This window comes from Sarcophilus harrisii, chromosome 6, assembly GCF_902635505.1.
Source record: "Sarcophilus harrisii chromosome 6, mSarHar1.11, whole genome shotgun sequence".
Classification (NCBI taxonomy): domain Eukaryota; kingdom Metazoa; phylum Chordata; class Mammalia; order Dasyuromorphia; family Dasyuridae; genus Sarcophilus; species Sarcophilus harrisii.
Genome location: NC_045431.1, coordinates 252,862,644 through 252,879,227, shown reverse-complemented (window position 1 = coordinate 252,879,227; position 16,584 = coordinate 252,862,644). Strand labels below are relative to the sequence as shown.

The following is a 16,584-nucleotide window of genomic DNA, read 5'->3' as shown; positions in this document are numbered from 1 at the left end:
AAGAATGACATACACATACATATATTTTAAGAAAATGCAATGATAACTCTAGAAGAAAGATTATTTCCAAAATAAAATATAAGGATCACTGGGTAGAAAATATAAAGAAGAAAATATAGATATGCTATTGACTGAAATTGCACCCTCAAATAGAACTATCCATATAGAAGGGAGAATAGTTCATCTTAGGAAATTTCTTTTCAATCAAGGCCTTTAATAAAGACTAGACTGCCAGTTGGCAAGTACATTATAGAGGGACCATTTTTTTAATGAAGAGTTAGAGGATAAAACCATGAAAATTTGTTCCAGTTCTGAAATGTTTTAATTTTTTTATTATTTTGATATTCTCTCCAATAGGAATCATGATGAATGCTGAGCAAAATCAGAGTGATGTGGTTATCTTCATTCTCTTAGGATTCTCTGATTATCCAAAGCTCCAGCTCCCCCTCTTTCTACTATTTCTTGCAATTTATGTGGTTACTGTGGTGGGAAATCTGGGCATGATTTTGATCATCAGGATCAATCCCAAACTCCACACCCCCATGTACTTTTTCCTCAGTCATTTGTCCTTTGTGGATTTTAGTTACTCCACTATCATTACACCCAAGCTCTTAGACATATTAATTGTGGAAGACAGAAGCATCTCCTTCGAAGGCTGCATTGCACAATTTACTTTTGCTGCTACCTGCTTGGTGATGGAGACTTTCCTGTTGGCAGTGATGGCTTATGATCGCTTTGTGGCCATTTGTAATCCTCTATTGTATACAGTGGCCATGTCCCAAAAACGCTGTGCCCTACTGATTGCTGGGACATATACATGGGGCACAATTTCCTCCCTCATATTCACCTACACTCTACTTATTTTGTCATTTTGTGGGACTAACATCATCAATAATTTTCTCTGTGAGTATTCTGCTATCCTTTCTGCCTCCTTGTCTGATAAACACGTTACAGAGATAATTCTATTTATTCTTGCTAATTTTAACACATTTTCCACCCTTATTGTAGTGCTCACATCTTATCTATTTATTTTTGTCACGGTCATGAAAATGCATTCAGCCAGTGGAAGACATAAAGACTTTTCTACCTGTGCCTCCCACCTGACAGCTGTAACGATCTTCTATGGGACCATCCTCTTTCTTTACTGTGTGCCCAGTTCCAAAAACTCATGGCTTATAATCAGAATGGGCACTGTTTTTTGTACAGTTGTGATCCCTATGCTTAATCCCCTAATATATAGCCTAAGGAATAAAGATGTGAAAGAAACTATCAGAAAATTATTGGATACCAAAATATTGCATCTCTAACATGACTATATAGATAACTAAATATCTCATTAATAAATTCATTACTTATATAGTAACATCCATCTTAAGTAGATGTGGCTATTATAACCATCTGTAGTTTGGTCCTGATCTTATAAATAATTGACAACCATATTATGCAGATAGAAAAAAAAATCACTTGGAAGGGAAACACACATATATGCATACAAATTAACTCATAATTAACTCCATAGCATAAGGACTGTCTAAGAACTTTACACAAGCAATCTTAAATTAGATATAAATTAAATATGTTAATTTTTAAAGATAGTATATCTCTTTTCTTTCAACAACCTTCTCATAATGTATATCATGAGGAAGAAAGGACATATATGGGTGAGTTATCAAAGTGAGGAATTGGGTTTATTAGTTAAGGTTGATTAAAATGAAATCTCTGCAGAATGACTACTGCAGTTATTGGAAGATTTTTCCAGTCACACAAGACTTTACAAAAGGAGTAGGCTAACATAATAACAAGATTAAAATTAGGCAGAATTACAGTAGAGCTTGAAATAGTAATTGGAATGAAGTGCTCACGTGAGAGAAAATACAGGACAGCCAAAATAATGAAAGTTTAAGAGTGTTTATTGTCACTGGCCAGGACTGATCTCCACTAGGACTGGAGAGGTCAGTGATGAGTGGTCTCAGGGCCATATATTTATAGAAAGAAAGGAAACATCAAAATGTCTCTTCATACATTTGCCATACCAAAAGAAATTTTCATCCTAGACAGGAGGCAAAGGTTATCATATTAAGGGTGCCATTCCCAGACAGGCAAGAAGACAATAATTCTTTATGCTTATCAAGCTGTCAAGATCTTGGGTTTTTAGGGCAGCACATCTGGGGATGTAAAAATACCATCTGCATTGGGGCATAAAGAGCTAGTAACAAACTTCTAACTAAAGAGTTTCAAGATTATGTTTCTCATGGTCCAGAGAAGTGCCTTTCAACTTCAGGAACATGTTGAGAGTTTAATATTTGTTCATTGATAGTGAAACCTAGAGGATCAGATCCTTCTTCACCTCTCTTTTGACATGAGTAAATCCATTTTAATTAAAAGATTTACTACTATTAGAGGCTCTTTACCTGGGGTTCATGAACTTGATTTATATAGCTATTCAGATAGATGGATAGCTATTTAATTTGTTTCCTTTGTAATCCTCTGAAATGTGTTTTATGAATTTAAATGCAATGCTCTGAGAAATCTATGACTTTTGTCAAACTACTAAAGTAAAACATGAGGCAAAAATGGTCAAGAATCTCTGGCCTAGACAATAACTATAGTTTGAAAAACTGCTAAATGCTAGCTAAGTCCACCTTCAAGGCCAATGCCAATGAAGCGAGGTATTGTTTCCTAAAGATTTAAAGATTTTCTGCAATGACTGTTGAATGGAGGATTTTTTCTTTAAGGAATCTCCCCAGGATTATATATTTGTCTATGACTTCTGTCTTCCATGAATAAACTTTAATTGTCCTTCTTATGAAAAATGTATGTCCTTCTTTAATATGAAATAGTTTCTAGTAACTGATGAGGTCTAGATATGTGGTACCTAAATGAAATGAGGGTTTTGTTGAGGTCTAGTGGCAGGTTTGGGGTACAGGGAGTCAAATAGAGTTCCCCTGTAACCCCTGTGGATTCAGTGCAAGGGTATGGCAGTAAATGGAATTTAATAGAGGTTCGAGTCCCCAATAAAAGCATTTATAGGCCCAAAAAGCTAGATTGATAAAAGAGGTTTATTATTGCATTTGGAAGCAAGGTTAAAGCATAGTTGAGGAATAGGCCAAGGTAGAGATAAGGAGGGCACTAGACAGAGGGTGCAGTGGACAGAAAGTCCTGACATGTCAGGCGTAAGGCTGCCATGTTTGGGACCTCTACAAAGAGGGGGTCCCAGCATGGCCCTTTTATAATGGGAGATTTAGCTAGAGGGGCCTGTGGGTGTAGCCCCACCCTGGGCTCAGATCCCAGGGGCGGGACAGGTCCAGATCCTCTATTGGAATTCAAAGAGACCAGGATTTGTGAATCAAAAGGTAATTTTATTAACTAGGAGGAGTTGGGAATCAGAAAGAAAAGAATCTTAAAGGGACCACATCTGAATCAGTAACATTGATTATACTATATGTATATTGTAGAAATGAATATTTTTTTAGGTTATTGTGCTTACTAGGTCAGAGGAGTTTATTTTAGAGGAATGAATTTAGGAATATTTTGAGCAAAATCCTAATGTCCAGATACCAACAGAATAAGAACTTCAAATTATATTCTCTTGCCCCTAAACAGGATCCTTTTTGATCCATTTTGTATCAACATTTGAAATTTTCCTGACCTGATCAGTTCTACAATGACTTGGCTAAAAAAAAAAAGAAAATCTGCTTGTTAAACCCATCCCGCCCCATTTTCTCTATTACTGTTAAGGGTAGCACTATCTCCTAATCATATAAGTTAATGACTTCAATGTTCTCATTAATGCTCATCCCATAGATACAATTTGCTTTCAACTCTTGTTATTTTTGTCTTTATAACAACTCAGAAATGTTATCTCTTCTCTATGCACACTGATACTCCCTTGCAATTTTCACACGGATTGTTGCCAAAGTATCTTAAATGATGTCTATACTTTTGAGTCTCAACTATTTCCAATTTATTCTCCATTCACGTGCAAAAGAGATTTTCCTAAAGACCCAAACATAGAGTATTTTTCCCTAGTTTAATAAACTCTACTGCTCCCTGTTTCTTTTGGAATCAAATATCAAATCATCTTTTTGATATTTAAAGTTCTTCATAATCTGATCCTTACTACTTCCATGGTCTTATTATACTTTGCTTCTATCCACATACTTAGCTACACTTTTATACCTGTTCTTTTTCACTCCACCTCTTTATCTTCCAATTATACTGAGTTGTCCCCATACCTGGAATATTTGATTTCCATACTATTTTCAAGAGTCAGACCAAATCCCATTTGATTCAGGGGCACTTTGATGTTTCTCTCTACCCAATCCTAGCCCATTCATTATGGGATTATCTTTTATTTATATACAAATATCTTGTGTATACCTCGTTATTTATATACTATATGTAAAGATAGAATTTGGGCTACCCAAGAACAGGGAGAGTGTCTTTGCTTTTCTCGGTATTCCCCATAATTAGCACAGTATCTGGTCCAGAGAAAGCACTTAGTAAATGCCTGTTGACACAGTGACTGATCACATGCTAACTTTTCTGTGCAAGTTGAAGTGGATCAACTAACAGGTTAAGGATAGTGGAATAGAATGTTGAATTAGATGGTGAATTTATTCTGATTATCTATTGCTCAATAAACTTTAAAGAAGTCTGAATATTTTTAGGTGATTTTGACCAGTATTTTTTTTTATTTATTTAATAGCCTTTTATTTACAGGTTATATGCATGGATAACTTTACAGCATTAACAATTGCCAAACCTCTTGTTCCAATTTTTCACCTCTTATCCCCCACCCCCTCCCCTAGATGGCAGGATGACCAGTAGATATTAAATACATTAAAATATAAATTAGATACACAATAAGTATACATGACCAAAACATTATTTTGCTATATAAAAAGAATCAGACTCTGAAATATTGTACAATTAGCTTGTGAAGGAAATCAAAAATGCAGGTGGGCATAAATATAGGGATTGGGAATTCAAAGTAATGGTTTTTAGTCATCTCTCAAAGTTCTTTCTCTGGGCGTAGTTGGTTCAGTTCATTACTGCTCCATTGGAAATGATTTGGTTGATCTCGTTCCTGAGGATGGCCAGGTCCATCAGAACTGGTCATCATATAGTATTGTTGTTGAAGTATATAATGATCTCTTGGTCCTGCTCATTTCACTCAGCATCAGTTCGTGTAAGTCTCTCCAGGCCTTTCTAAAATCATCCTGTTGGTGGTCATTTCTTACAGAACAGTAATATTCCATAATATTCATATACCACAATTTATTCAGCCATTCTCCAACTGATGGACATCCATTCAGTTTCCAGTTTCTAGCTACTACAAAAAGGGCTGCCACAAACATTCGCACACATACAGGTCCCTTTCCCTTTTTTATAATCTCTTTGGGATATAAATCCAGTAGTAACACTGCTGGATCAAAGGGTATGCACAGTTTGATAACTTTTTGAGCATAGCTCCAAACTACTCTCCAAAATGGTTGAATTTGTTCACAACTCCACCAACAATGCATCAATGTCCCAGTTTTCCCACATCCCCTCCAACAATCATCATTATTTTTTCCTGTCATCTTAGCCAATCTGACAGGTGTGTAGTGGTATCTTAGAGTTGTCTTAATTTGCATTTCTCTGATTAATAATGACTTGGAGCATCTTTTCATATGACTAGAAATAGTTTCAGTTTCTTCATCTGAGAATTGTCTGTTCATATCCTTTGACCATTTTTCAATTGGAGAATGGCTTGATTTTTTATAAATTAGAGTTAATTCTCTATATATTTTGGAAATGAGGCCTTTATCAGAACCTTTGACTGTAAAAATATTTTCCCAGTTTATTGCTTCCCTTCTAATCTTGTCTGCATTAGTTTTGTTTGTACAAAAACTTTTCAGTTTGGTATAATCGAAATTTTCTATTTTGTGATCAGTAATGATCTCTAGTTCTGCTTTGGTCATAAAGACCTTCCCCTTCCACAGGTCTGAGAGGTAAACTATCCTATGTTCCTCTAATTTATTAATAATTTCATTCTTTATGCCTAGGTCATGAACCCATTTTGACCTTATCTTGGTGTACGGCGTTAAGTATGGATCAATGCCTAGTTTCTGCCATATTAGTTTCCAATTTTCCCAGCAATTTTTATCAAACAGTAAGTTCTTATCCCAAAAGCTGGGGTCTTTGGGTTTGTCAAAGACTAGGTTGCTATATTTGTTGACTGTTTTATCCCTTGAACCTAACCTATTCCACTGATCAACTAATCTATTCCTTAGCCAATACCAAATGGTTTTGGTAACTGCTGCTCTATAATATAGTTTTAGATCTGGTACGGCTAAGCTACCTTCATTTGATTTTTTTTTTTTCATTAATTCCCTTGAAATTCTTGACCTTTTTTTTTTCCATATGAATGTTGTTGTTATTTTTTCTAGGTCATCAAAATAGTTTTTTGGGAGTCTGATTGGTATAGCACTAAATAAATAGATTAGTTTAGGTAATATTGTCATCTTTATTATATTTGCTCGCCCTATCCAAGAGCATTTAATATTTTTCCAATTGGTTAGATCAGACTTAATTTGTGTGAAAAGTGGTCTGTAATTTTGCTCATAAAGTTTCTGATTTTCCCTTGGCAGATAGATTCCAAAATATTTTATATTATCAGTAGTTACTTTAAATGGAATTTCTCTTTGTAACTCTGACTGTTGGATTTTATTAGTGATATATAAGAATGCTGATGACTTATGTGGGTTTATTTTATAACCAGCAACTTTGCTAAAGTTGTGGATTATTTTTAATAACTTTTAGTAGAATCTCTGGGGTTCTCTAAATATACCATCATGTCATCAGCAAAGAGTGATAATTTGGTTTCCTCATTGCCTATTCTTATTCCTTTAATCTCTTTTCTCAGCTCTTATTGCCAAAGCTAGCGTTTCTAATACTAAAGAGATTCTTTAACCCAGTCATCTCAGAGTTCTTGGATGCAGGTATGCTTCATAGTCCTCTCCTCATACTTATCTTCCAACCTCAAAAATACAAAGTTTTTCTAGGTTTTTGAACATCCTGAGCTTTGTTATGAAATGGAAGGTTTCATAATAGGCAATATGATATTTCTGGTTCAATATACCTTCTCTTCATTATTTCATTACTGGAGATAAGAAGGACTCCAAGATTTATAGCACAAGGCCTGATTGCTGTTATACTTTTTTCAGTTTCCACAATGAACATATATAACAATAAGTCAAGAAATCCATTTATCCAAATTGTTAAGATTGGAAAAAAAATTAGAAAAACTGAAAATTAGGGGAAAAAAAAGCATACATAGGAAAAAATGTACCAGACAATAAAGAGTACAAGAACTGTCCCTTGAGGTAGTTCAACTCAAGCTAAAAAGAGGATCACTGATCTCACTCAAGGTGAAATTTGCCAAAGGTTCTATTACATCAAGCTAAATAGTGATATATGTAGAGGACCAATTCTTCTCATGTCTTCCCAGAGTCCTTTACTTCAACAACCTGAAATGAGGTTGGCCACATCTTTTATCCTAAAGGTTAAAGCCAGAGAGACTGAAAAGAAATAAAGAACTATTCTTTCTCCATCAGGCCTTGAATACCTACAGATGTGGAAACTGAAGTCCAGAGATCATAAGTAATTTGAAAATGAATATTGAGTTATCCATACAGATACATGTTAAACTAGAATTCAAAATTAGGTCTGAAGGAACTCAATAAATATTTTTTCCCCCTCTATACATCTCTATCTATTCCATAGCTGTTACAAAGGTACATGTTCTGCAAATTGGAGAAAAAAAGTTTAAAAATTGTGTTTGATCATTTGATTTGATCCCAAATAAGCTACTATAACACTATTTGTAATTCTCCCATATCTACCTGGTTCATTCTTAGTAATTTGACAAGAAAGCAAATCCAGAGGGGAATTAGATGTAAGACCTTCAAGATAGGTTCTAGTTAAGCAAAGACCTTTCTGCAAAAATTGACTTTTAGTTCTAAGAGTAGAATTATGAATTAGACAGCAGCAAGGCCCAAGTTTATTTACAATTCTGCAGAATCAAAGACTTCATTACTCTGATAGTTACTTAATATCACTCCATTGGGGAAATGAGACTTTACATTGTAGAGGTTTCCTCTCAGTGCATGAAATAATGAAATAATTGTACTCCTCAACCCCAATGTTGTCCTTCCTATGCATGGGTTTACAGGAAACTCCCATCCTAAGTTTGGGGCAGGAAGCACTACCTTCAATTACTGTGTCAATAAGTACCTACTTTTGCTTAATCCTTGGAATTTTCTAAACTGAAACTTCAAATGTAAATATTGAGAGAATTGATTACTTCTTTTTTAATTTAATATTAATTATTGAATAAGGATAAAGCTTTTCTCCTTTTTCTACTTCCTCATTCAGAAATCAAACAGGTGGAAAGTCTTGGGGAAATACTTTCCAGAATAAGTCTAATTAAAGAAAATAAAGCAATTCAAAGTTTAGGGGGATGGATGGATTTTAGCTGATTTTGTTTACTCAGTCAATTCTGGAAAATTGTGAATCACTCTTTTGGCACACAAGAAACATGGAAATTGATAAATCTCTTTGATAAGATTCTCAGTGGAATATAGCCCATCTCTCATTACATTCATCCCTTCATTATTGTTAAGGAATCAGAATTAATTGTCATGTTGGCATTTTTCATAAATTGATTACTTATCCAGAATCTATGTCTCTTGATCTTTTTAAACCTCATAATCATAATGTGATTATGTCAAGTTGAATTCAAAATAAGAATCTAAATAGAAGCTATCACTGTTATTTCAAAAAAACTCCAATTCAGAGAAGATGACAAAGAAGACACATGGTTTTATGCAATGTCTTGTATTGTTGCCTGTGGGAAGAAAAACTTAAAGATCAATCCCTAGGGTCTGGTTCCCAAGCATCTTAGAGGCAGATCTTAGATCGCTCCCCACCTTAATTCCCAGTCTGTGCTTCCTCATGTATAATGACTTGTTTCTTTGAGTGTACACAGGGGATGTTACAAACAGAATTTTATTCTCCTTGCCCCTTAGCTGAAAATTACTAGAGTTTAGATCTTATCAGGCTGTATATAATCACTTATGCTCTAAGTTAGTCAGATAAAATTTTCTGAAGGTATTTTAAAATCATGGAAGTTCTTTTATCATCCAGGCTCATTACCTACTGAATCTCTGAACTAAAAAACTAACCAAACAGATGTTTCTACCTTCTGGTGAAAGGATATACTTAGGCCTTGCTTTGTCTCCTATGTTTTTGTCAGAGACAATTCAATAGAGACTTCCCTCTTCAATTCAAGGCAATTGAATTGTAAGTATCTACTATTTAAAGGTTTTAAGCAAAGCCAGTGAAAGATAACATTAAAATAATTTGTGTATCTTACATATGTATGTATATATAATATTTATTTTATATTTACTTTTATTTATATTTATACCAAATATATTTATCTATGATTTATATGTACATAAATAAGATAAAATGTTTCTGATTATTATATATACACACACACACACTTATGATCTGTCAGGTAGGGGATATTAAGGACTAGATTTTATAATACAACAGATGGTGCTTAATAAGCACCAACAATTATATAGTACCTACTATGTATCAGGCATTATGCTAAATGATTTAAAAATATTATCTCATTTGACTCTTACAATAAGCTAGAAAATTAGGTCGTATGATTTTTCCCATTTTGCAGAAAAGGAGACTAAAGGAAAAATAATTTGATTTTGTTGCTCAGGGTTACATAGCTTATACGCTATTGAGGCTGGATTTATATATGAAAATTGAGTTTTTCTGATACAGGCTCACAGCTCCATCTACTGTGACACATGACTACTCAAGGAGAATATAGCTCTGTTGTATTGTCCAGTACAACTGTGGGAAAAAATACTGTCTTCAATTTAGGGTAACACCTTTTATAAAGAGTATCAATTGGCAGATAGTCTACCATGTATCATAGATTGTCTACAAAAATACATTAAATTTATGCTTATTATCAGTGAAATTAACTTGTATGGCTACTTTAGAGAGATATGCATAAAAGGGAAAGGATGATTTGAAGGCATATCAAATTAGTCAGTCAAAAAACAAATTTTCCTGCACCAACTGCTATCACTCAAATTCTCTGTGGATCCTTGATATACATAATAAAAAGGGAAAAAATGGATATACCCTGTCTGTAAGGGGGTTTTCTTGTAATACAGGAAATATTATTCAAGTACATCATCACAGGAAATAATACAACTATGAAACTAGTGTATTTTAGTGATAAGGAAGAGGAAATAAAGTTTTGGAGACAAGAGATGCAATTCCTTCTGAGAAGGATAGTAACAAGGTAAGTTTAATTAAACAATAGAGTGCATGAAGAGGAATATTGTATTTAAAGCAAGAAATTTATGCTAGAGTCTCATTATGAAGATCTTTAAATACTATGGAAAGAAACTGGAATTAGTATACAAAAACAATGGAAAATTTGGAGTTGGAGGAATACAAATTCATATATATGTTTTACGAAAATTATATAGCTACTGTGGAAAAAAAAATCCAGAAAAGAATACAAGAAGTAGGAATACAAAGAGGAAAATGTAGGTTTAATATGTGTTTGGGTTCATTACACTTAAGCTATCCAAGTAAAATGGGATGCTTCCAAGAAAAATAAGTTCCCTCCCTACTTAAAAATCTTTAAACAAAGGGTAGGTTCATAAATTGTTAATTTTGAGTCCTGGTTTCCTTTAAGTATTTGCTATAAAGCCACAGCCTAAAAAAAGTCTCCATCAGTTGCAATCAATTCTAGTATCTACTCTTTAGTGATTCTGTTTTTTTTTTTTTTTTTCAATTTATTCTGGAAATAGGTCATTTATAAATATTTATTTCCATGACTTTTTTTTCCTTTAGATTTTGAACTCTGTGGAAGTAAAACTTGTCTTTCAACTTTCTTTGTGTTCTAAGTACATAGGACAGGCATATGATACGTGCTTAATAAGTGTTTATTAGACTGATTCTGGATTAATTGACGTTACTGACATTAGTTTTCAACTTGGCTTTGGAATATAAAGTCATTGAGATCACTTCTAACTTTGCTAAAATGCTGGTATTCTATGATTTTTTTCAATAGGAACCATGAAAAATGCTGACCGAAATGAGAGTGATATCATCTTCATCCTTTTAGGGTTCTCGGATTACCCAGATCTCCAGATTCCTCTGTTCCTGGTATTCCTTGTGATCTATATTATTACTGTAGTAGGAAACTTGGGCATGATTATGATCATCAGAATTAATCCCAAACTGCACACTCCCATGTACTTCTTCCTTAGTCATTTGTCTTTTTTAGATTTTTGTTACTCTACTATCATTACACCCAAATTATTACAAATCTTGATTGTGGAAGACAGAAGCATTTCTTTTGTTCCTTGTATTACACAATATTCTTTTGCTGTCATGTGTGTGGTCACAGAGGTATTCTTATTAGCAGTGATGGCCTATGACCGCTTTGTGGCAATTTGCAATCCCTTGCTATATATAGTTGTCATGTCCCAAAAACGCTGTGTCCTGATGATGACAGGAGTTTATACATGGGGCATATTTTCTACTAGTGTATTTGTCTACTCTCTCCTTATAAGGTCATTTGCTGGGGTCAACATCATTAATAATTTTCTCTGTGAGTATTCTGCAATAATTTCTGTCTCTGCCTCTGATAATTATGTTATACTGACAATCTTTTTTATCCTTGCCAATTTCAATACCTTTTTTACCCTTGCAATTGTGCTCACGTCCTATTTTTTTATTTTTGTTACTATCCTGAAGATGAATTCAGCCAGTGGGAGGTACAAAGCTTTCTCCACTTGTGCATCCCATCTGACAGGTGTTACTATTTTCTTTGGAACCATCCTCTTCCTCTACTGTGTGCCCAGTTCCAAAGGTTCATGGCTTCTAGTGAGAGTAAGCACTGTGTTTTATACAGTGGTGATCCCCATGCTGAACCCCATAATATATAGTTTAAGGAATAAAGATGTGAAAGAGACTATCAAGAAATTAATTGAACTGCCAGTTAAGTGGTGCAGTGGATAGAGTGTTGGCCCTGAAGTCAGGAAGCTTTTAGTTTAAATGAGACTTCAGACTCGCTGTGTGATCATGGGCAAGTCACTTAACCATGTTTGCCACATTTTTGTAATCTGTAAAATAAGCTGGATAATGAAATAGAAACCTATTCCAGCATCTTTGCCAAGAAAATCCTAAATGCATTCACAGAGTCAGGCATGATTAACCAACAAATCAATAATAACAACAACATGTTTATACTTGGAAACTATTGGTACTGATGATTCATTTTGTGGTTGTTGTAATATGGGAAAATTAGTGGGCATATTTACTAAATATATTCATTCCATAACATTTAACTGAAATGTAGTACTTAACTTGTGTTCAACATTTGGCTACTGTACATATCCCTGAGATCTATTAATCTACCCCCAAATGAAGAAGCAATTATACATCATGAAAATGATTCATTCAAGAAAAGAAAGGCAAAAGAAACAACCACCACACACAATCAAATATTCCCTCAAGAAAATAAAACAAAATCTCTTGCACATTATTTAATAGTATAATTGTGGCTTCATACCAAAGTCAATCTTCTAAAATTTTGGAGTAAAATGAGTTTCTTCAAACCACAAAGAGCTAAAACAAAGAAATAAATATTCATGCAAAAATTTTAAAGAAAACATTGGCAAGAAAACTAGACCAATATTTGAAGAGTGTCATACTCTATGAGTAAGTATGATTTATATCAAACACAGGATTAATTCAGTTTTAGGAAAATCATCATAATTGACTACATAAATATCAGAACCTGCAGAAATTTATGATTATACCAATAGATGCTGAAAAAGATTTAGATAAAATGCATCACTCATTACTCTGAAAAATTCTAGAGAACATAGGAATAAAGAGAGTTTTCCTTAAAATGATAATTCATAAAAATCATTCACAAGCATTATCTGTAATGGAGATAACCTGAAAAATTTCCCACTAAGATCAGAGTTGACACAAGGGTGTCCATAATTACCATAATTATTTAATATTATAAAGAAATGTTAGTTATAGCAATAAGAAATGGAAAAGAAATTTAACTATTAGGAATAGATAATGAGAAAACAAAATTATCATTCTTTTAATATGGTACATGGAGAATCCTGGGGCATCAACTTAAAATTCATATGACAAAATTAAGGAGTTTATCAAAGTTGATGAATACAAAATTAACTCATATAAGTCATCAGTATTTCTATACATTTCCATCAAAGCCTAGGAGCAAGAGATAGAAAGAAAAATCCCATTTAAAATAATTCTAGATAATATAAAGTACTTGGCAGTTTACTTACCAGGACAAACTAAGGAACTACACGACCTAATTATAAAACACTTTTCACACAAATAAAGTTAGATTTAAACAACGGGAAAAAAAACATTCATTTCCAATGGGTAGGATGAAACAATATAATGATAATGAAAATTCTGTACAAAAGATTTATTTTTCAGTGGCATACCTATCAAAACAGTAAAAAAAGTATTTTATAGAGCTAGAAAAATAACAATGCAATTCATCTGGAAGAGCAAAATATCAAGAATATGAAAGGGATTAATGGGGGGGAATCTCAAAAGAATGTGGTCTAGCAGTATTAGTTCTCAGACAATAATATAAAGTGGTAATCATGAAACCTATTTGCAGTAATTAAAAATAAAATGGTGGGTCTGTGAAACTGATTGAGTATGCAAGAAACATTGGTAAATACTTATTGTTCAGTAAATTTGGGAGCACTCTAAATTCATATTTTATAGTGACTTTGAGTAATCACTATTAGGATGAAAGGAAAATAAGCTTCCAATTTTTATAGTCCTTAAGTTGCAGTGACAACAGCAATACTTACACACCATTTCAGTATCATTCCCCCAGTGAAATCATATTTATTAATGACATTTAATATTTGATACATCTAGGAATTTTAAACTAAGAACTTTTTTGTCTATGTTTTCAATAGCTGTCTTTGCAATATTCTGCTGAGCAGTGGTTAGCCTGTATCTCCACAAGGATGGAGAACAAATATTCTATAGGAAATCCTATTGGCAAAAGATATGGTGAAGGATTTTTAGAAACACTGCGTTTCAAGATATCCATGTTTGAGTCATGAGTTCTAAGACTTCCAAGGCTCAATATTACCAGTGGAACCCTTACTATACAATGCCTTTGTGTGAGATCATGAATGTCACAAAACTATATCATAACAATCCTTGTATACTCTCAGTTCTATGGAGTAAGAGTCAAGGGGCAAGCATTACATAGATTATCTCCCACTCTGAGTACAGTATGGACAAATAATTATGTTTTTTTTTTTAAATCAACTATTGTGACATCATCATCTTGTATTGTTGTTTGCAAAGGAAATTGTTGGCACGTTTAAAGGAATGTTAATGAACTATTATTTGTGACATCAAGAAAATTCTACTCCGTGAAAAAGAAACAGGAAAAATCAAGTTTCCTCTGGTGACATTTCTTTGGTCCAAGAAGAAATTTAGTAGAGATTTTTAAACCATTTGCCTATAAGTTCCTGGATGCACATATATTTCATAATCTTCTCAGATTCACTCTTCTAATTCAAAAATATGAACTTTTTCTAAGTTTATGGACATTCTCAGCATTTTTATGAAATTCAAAGGTTTCAAAACTTGAGTCAAGTAAAAGCATTATACCATTGCATATTTTTTCTATTCTATGCTCTCAAGGTAATTTTATGAAAGTGGATTTTTATGGAACAGCATATATGATGAGGCATAAAAATAGGAAACAATTATAAATGCTTGTTATATTATTCTGAAAAAATTAAGGCTAGAAATATAGTATTTGCTCCAGGTGCCCATGGACAAATGGTATAGTGTTGATCCTAGGGGGAGCTCAGGGGATTGTCTGTCCCTAAGTTCCTTAATTTTCTAAGGTCTGGAGCAATTATGATCTAGCCACCAAAATTAGAATACAAAAAACATTTCTTAATCATGGTGTCTATTCAAACTTCTCATTTTGTGGAGGAAAAAATATGACGTCCATTGAGCTGCTATGTTTTGTCCAAAGTGGTATAGTAAGAATTAATTAGAAACTGGGGAAAATTCAACTTCTCAAGATCCTGATGATAAAACAATCTTTTCTTGTCTCATTAGGGCTGGGGAGCAATGGATAGACTGCAAGATAGAGTGTCAGGCATTCTCACTGTATCTATTTATTTGGAAGTGGTGTTCATATGTGTGTGTGTGCATATGTGAACGATTGCATGCATCTCCAATCTTAAATTCTTCTCCCCTCCATATATTGTCATCCAGTGGCAGTGGTCTTCTTGCTGTTTCAGAAGAAAACAACTTACCTTCTATCTCAAAAGATAGCTATTCCTCATGACTACATAGCTCTCTCTTTTCATGAATACATCTTGAGTTTCCTGAGTTACTTCAAGTGCCAGTAAAATCTCCCCTTATGAAAGATGACTTTCTGTTGTCCCTTTAATGCTAATGCCTTGTCTCTAAGGATTTTTCCTCTTTATCTTCACTAGAATTTATTTGAACATTGCTTACATAGTTCTCTTAATTAGTCTGAGAGCACCTTGAGGTCAAGGACTATCTTGTTGTTGTAATACTTGGAGCTTAACACTTGTCAGGCACATAGAAGATACTTAATAAATGTTTATTGACTGTGTGTGATTATGAGTTTTTGTGTACTTAAATTAGCTACATGATAAAGTTGATGAAAGAAGGAAATTTTCCAAGGAAATATTTCAATTAAAAAAAGAAGAAACAAAAACGAAACTTAATTAAAATAAAGAAAGTACTATGAATTTGGAACCAGAAGGGATTTTAGTGTTCATCTAATACAATCTCCTCATCATACATATAGTAAAGGCCCAACATATTGTGAAGACTGAATCACATGTATAGCATAGCAATATTATTATTTGGCTTAAAGGGAGGAAGAATACACATCTTTAATAATTTGCCTTCTTCCCATGCCTTCCTCTTCTCCAAGGCAGTCTATAATTTATGTCAGGAACGGAAGATAGAAATTGTGACAAGAAGACAGTCTGCTTTTCAAGAGAGACAAGATAGTAGATTAGAATTATATTTATCTGTTTCCTTAGATATTATTTGCCTGGGGGATATGTTTTTTTTCTATTTCAATCTAACATCTATTTATTTTTCATTGTTAGAGGTCAAGGATGACTCCCAATGCTTTCATCTCCTTTTTCAGTTTCACAATGAACATGCATAGCAAATAAGGAACTCATTTATCCAATTTGATAGAATAACTGAAAATGAGAAGAAAGTATATATGAGAGAACAGATGGAAGACAATATAAAGTGGAAAAGTTCTCCCACTGGAGCATCCTGGACCTCACTGAAGAATTTTAATAAATAATTAGTGTAGTAATTTATAAATAGTAATATATGGAGACAATTAGTTCCTTTTATGTCTTTTCCAAGTCACTTCTTTTAACAAAA

General features: G+C 33.4%; 2 protein-coding genes across 2 annotated transcripts; both read left to right on the top strand.

Annotated features, from left to right (window-relative positions):
* The first annotated feature begins 362 nt into the window (after positions 1 to 362).
* Positions 363 to 1,307, top strand: LOC100933173 (olfactory receptor 5D13-like). Its single transcript, XM_003773810.1, has one exon. It carries the CDS (start codon positions 363 to 365, stop codon positions 1,305 to 1,307), a length of 945 nt encoding a protein of 314 aa, XP_003773858.1.
* Positions 1,308 to 11,169: 9,862 nt separating this feature from the next.
* LOC100933432 (olfactory receptor 5D18-like) lies at positions 11,170 to 12,117 on the top strand. Its single transcript, XM_003773811.1, has one exon. The coding sequence runs from the start codon at positions 11,170 to 11,172 to the stop codon at positions 12,115 to 12,117; it is 948 nt and encodes a 315-aa protein (XP_003773859.1).
* Positions 12,118 to 16,584: the final 4,467 nt, after the last annotated feature.

Coding starts and splice junctions, on each gene's coding strand:
- LOC100933173 (XM_003773810.1), top strand. CDS start 363: ATGATGAATGCTGAGCAAAATCAGAGTGATGTGGTTATCTTCATTCTC.
- LOC100933432 (XM_003773811.1), top strand. CDS start 11,170: ATGAAAAATGCTGACCGAAATGAGAGTGATATCATCTTCATCCTTTTA.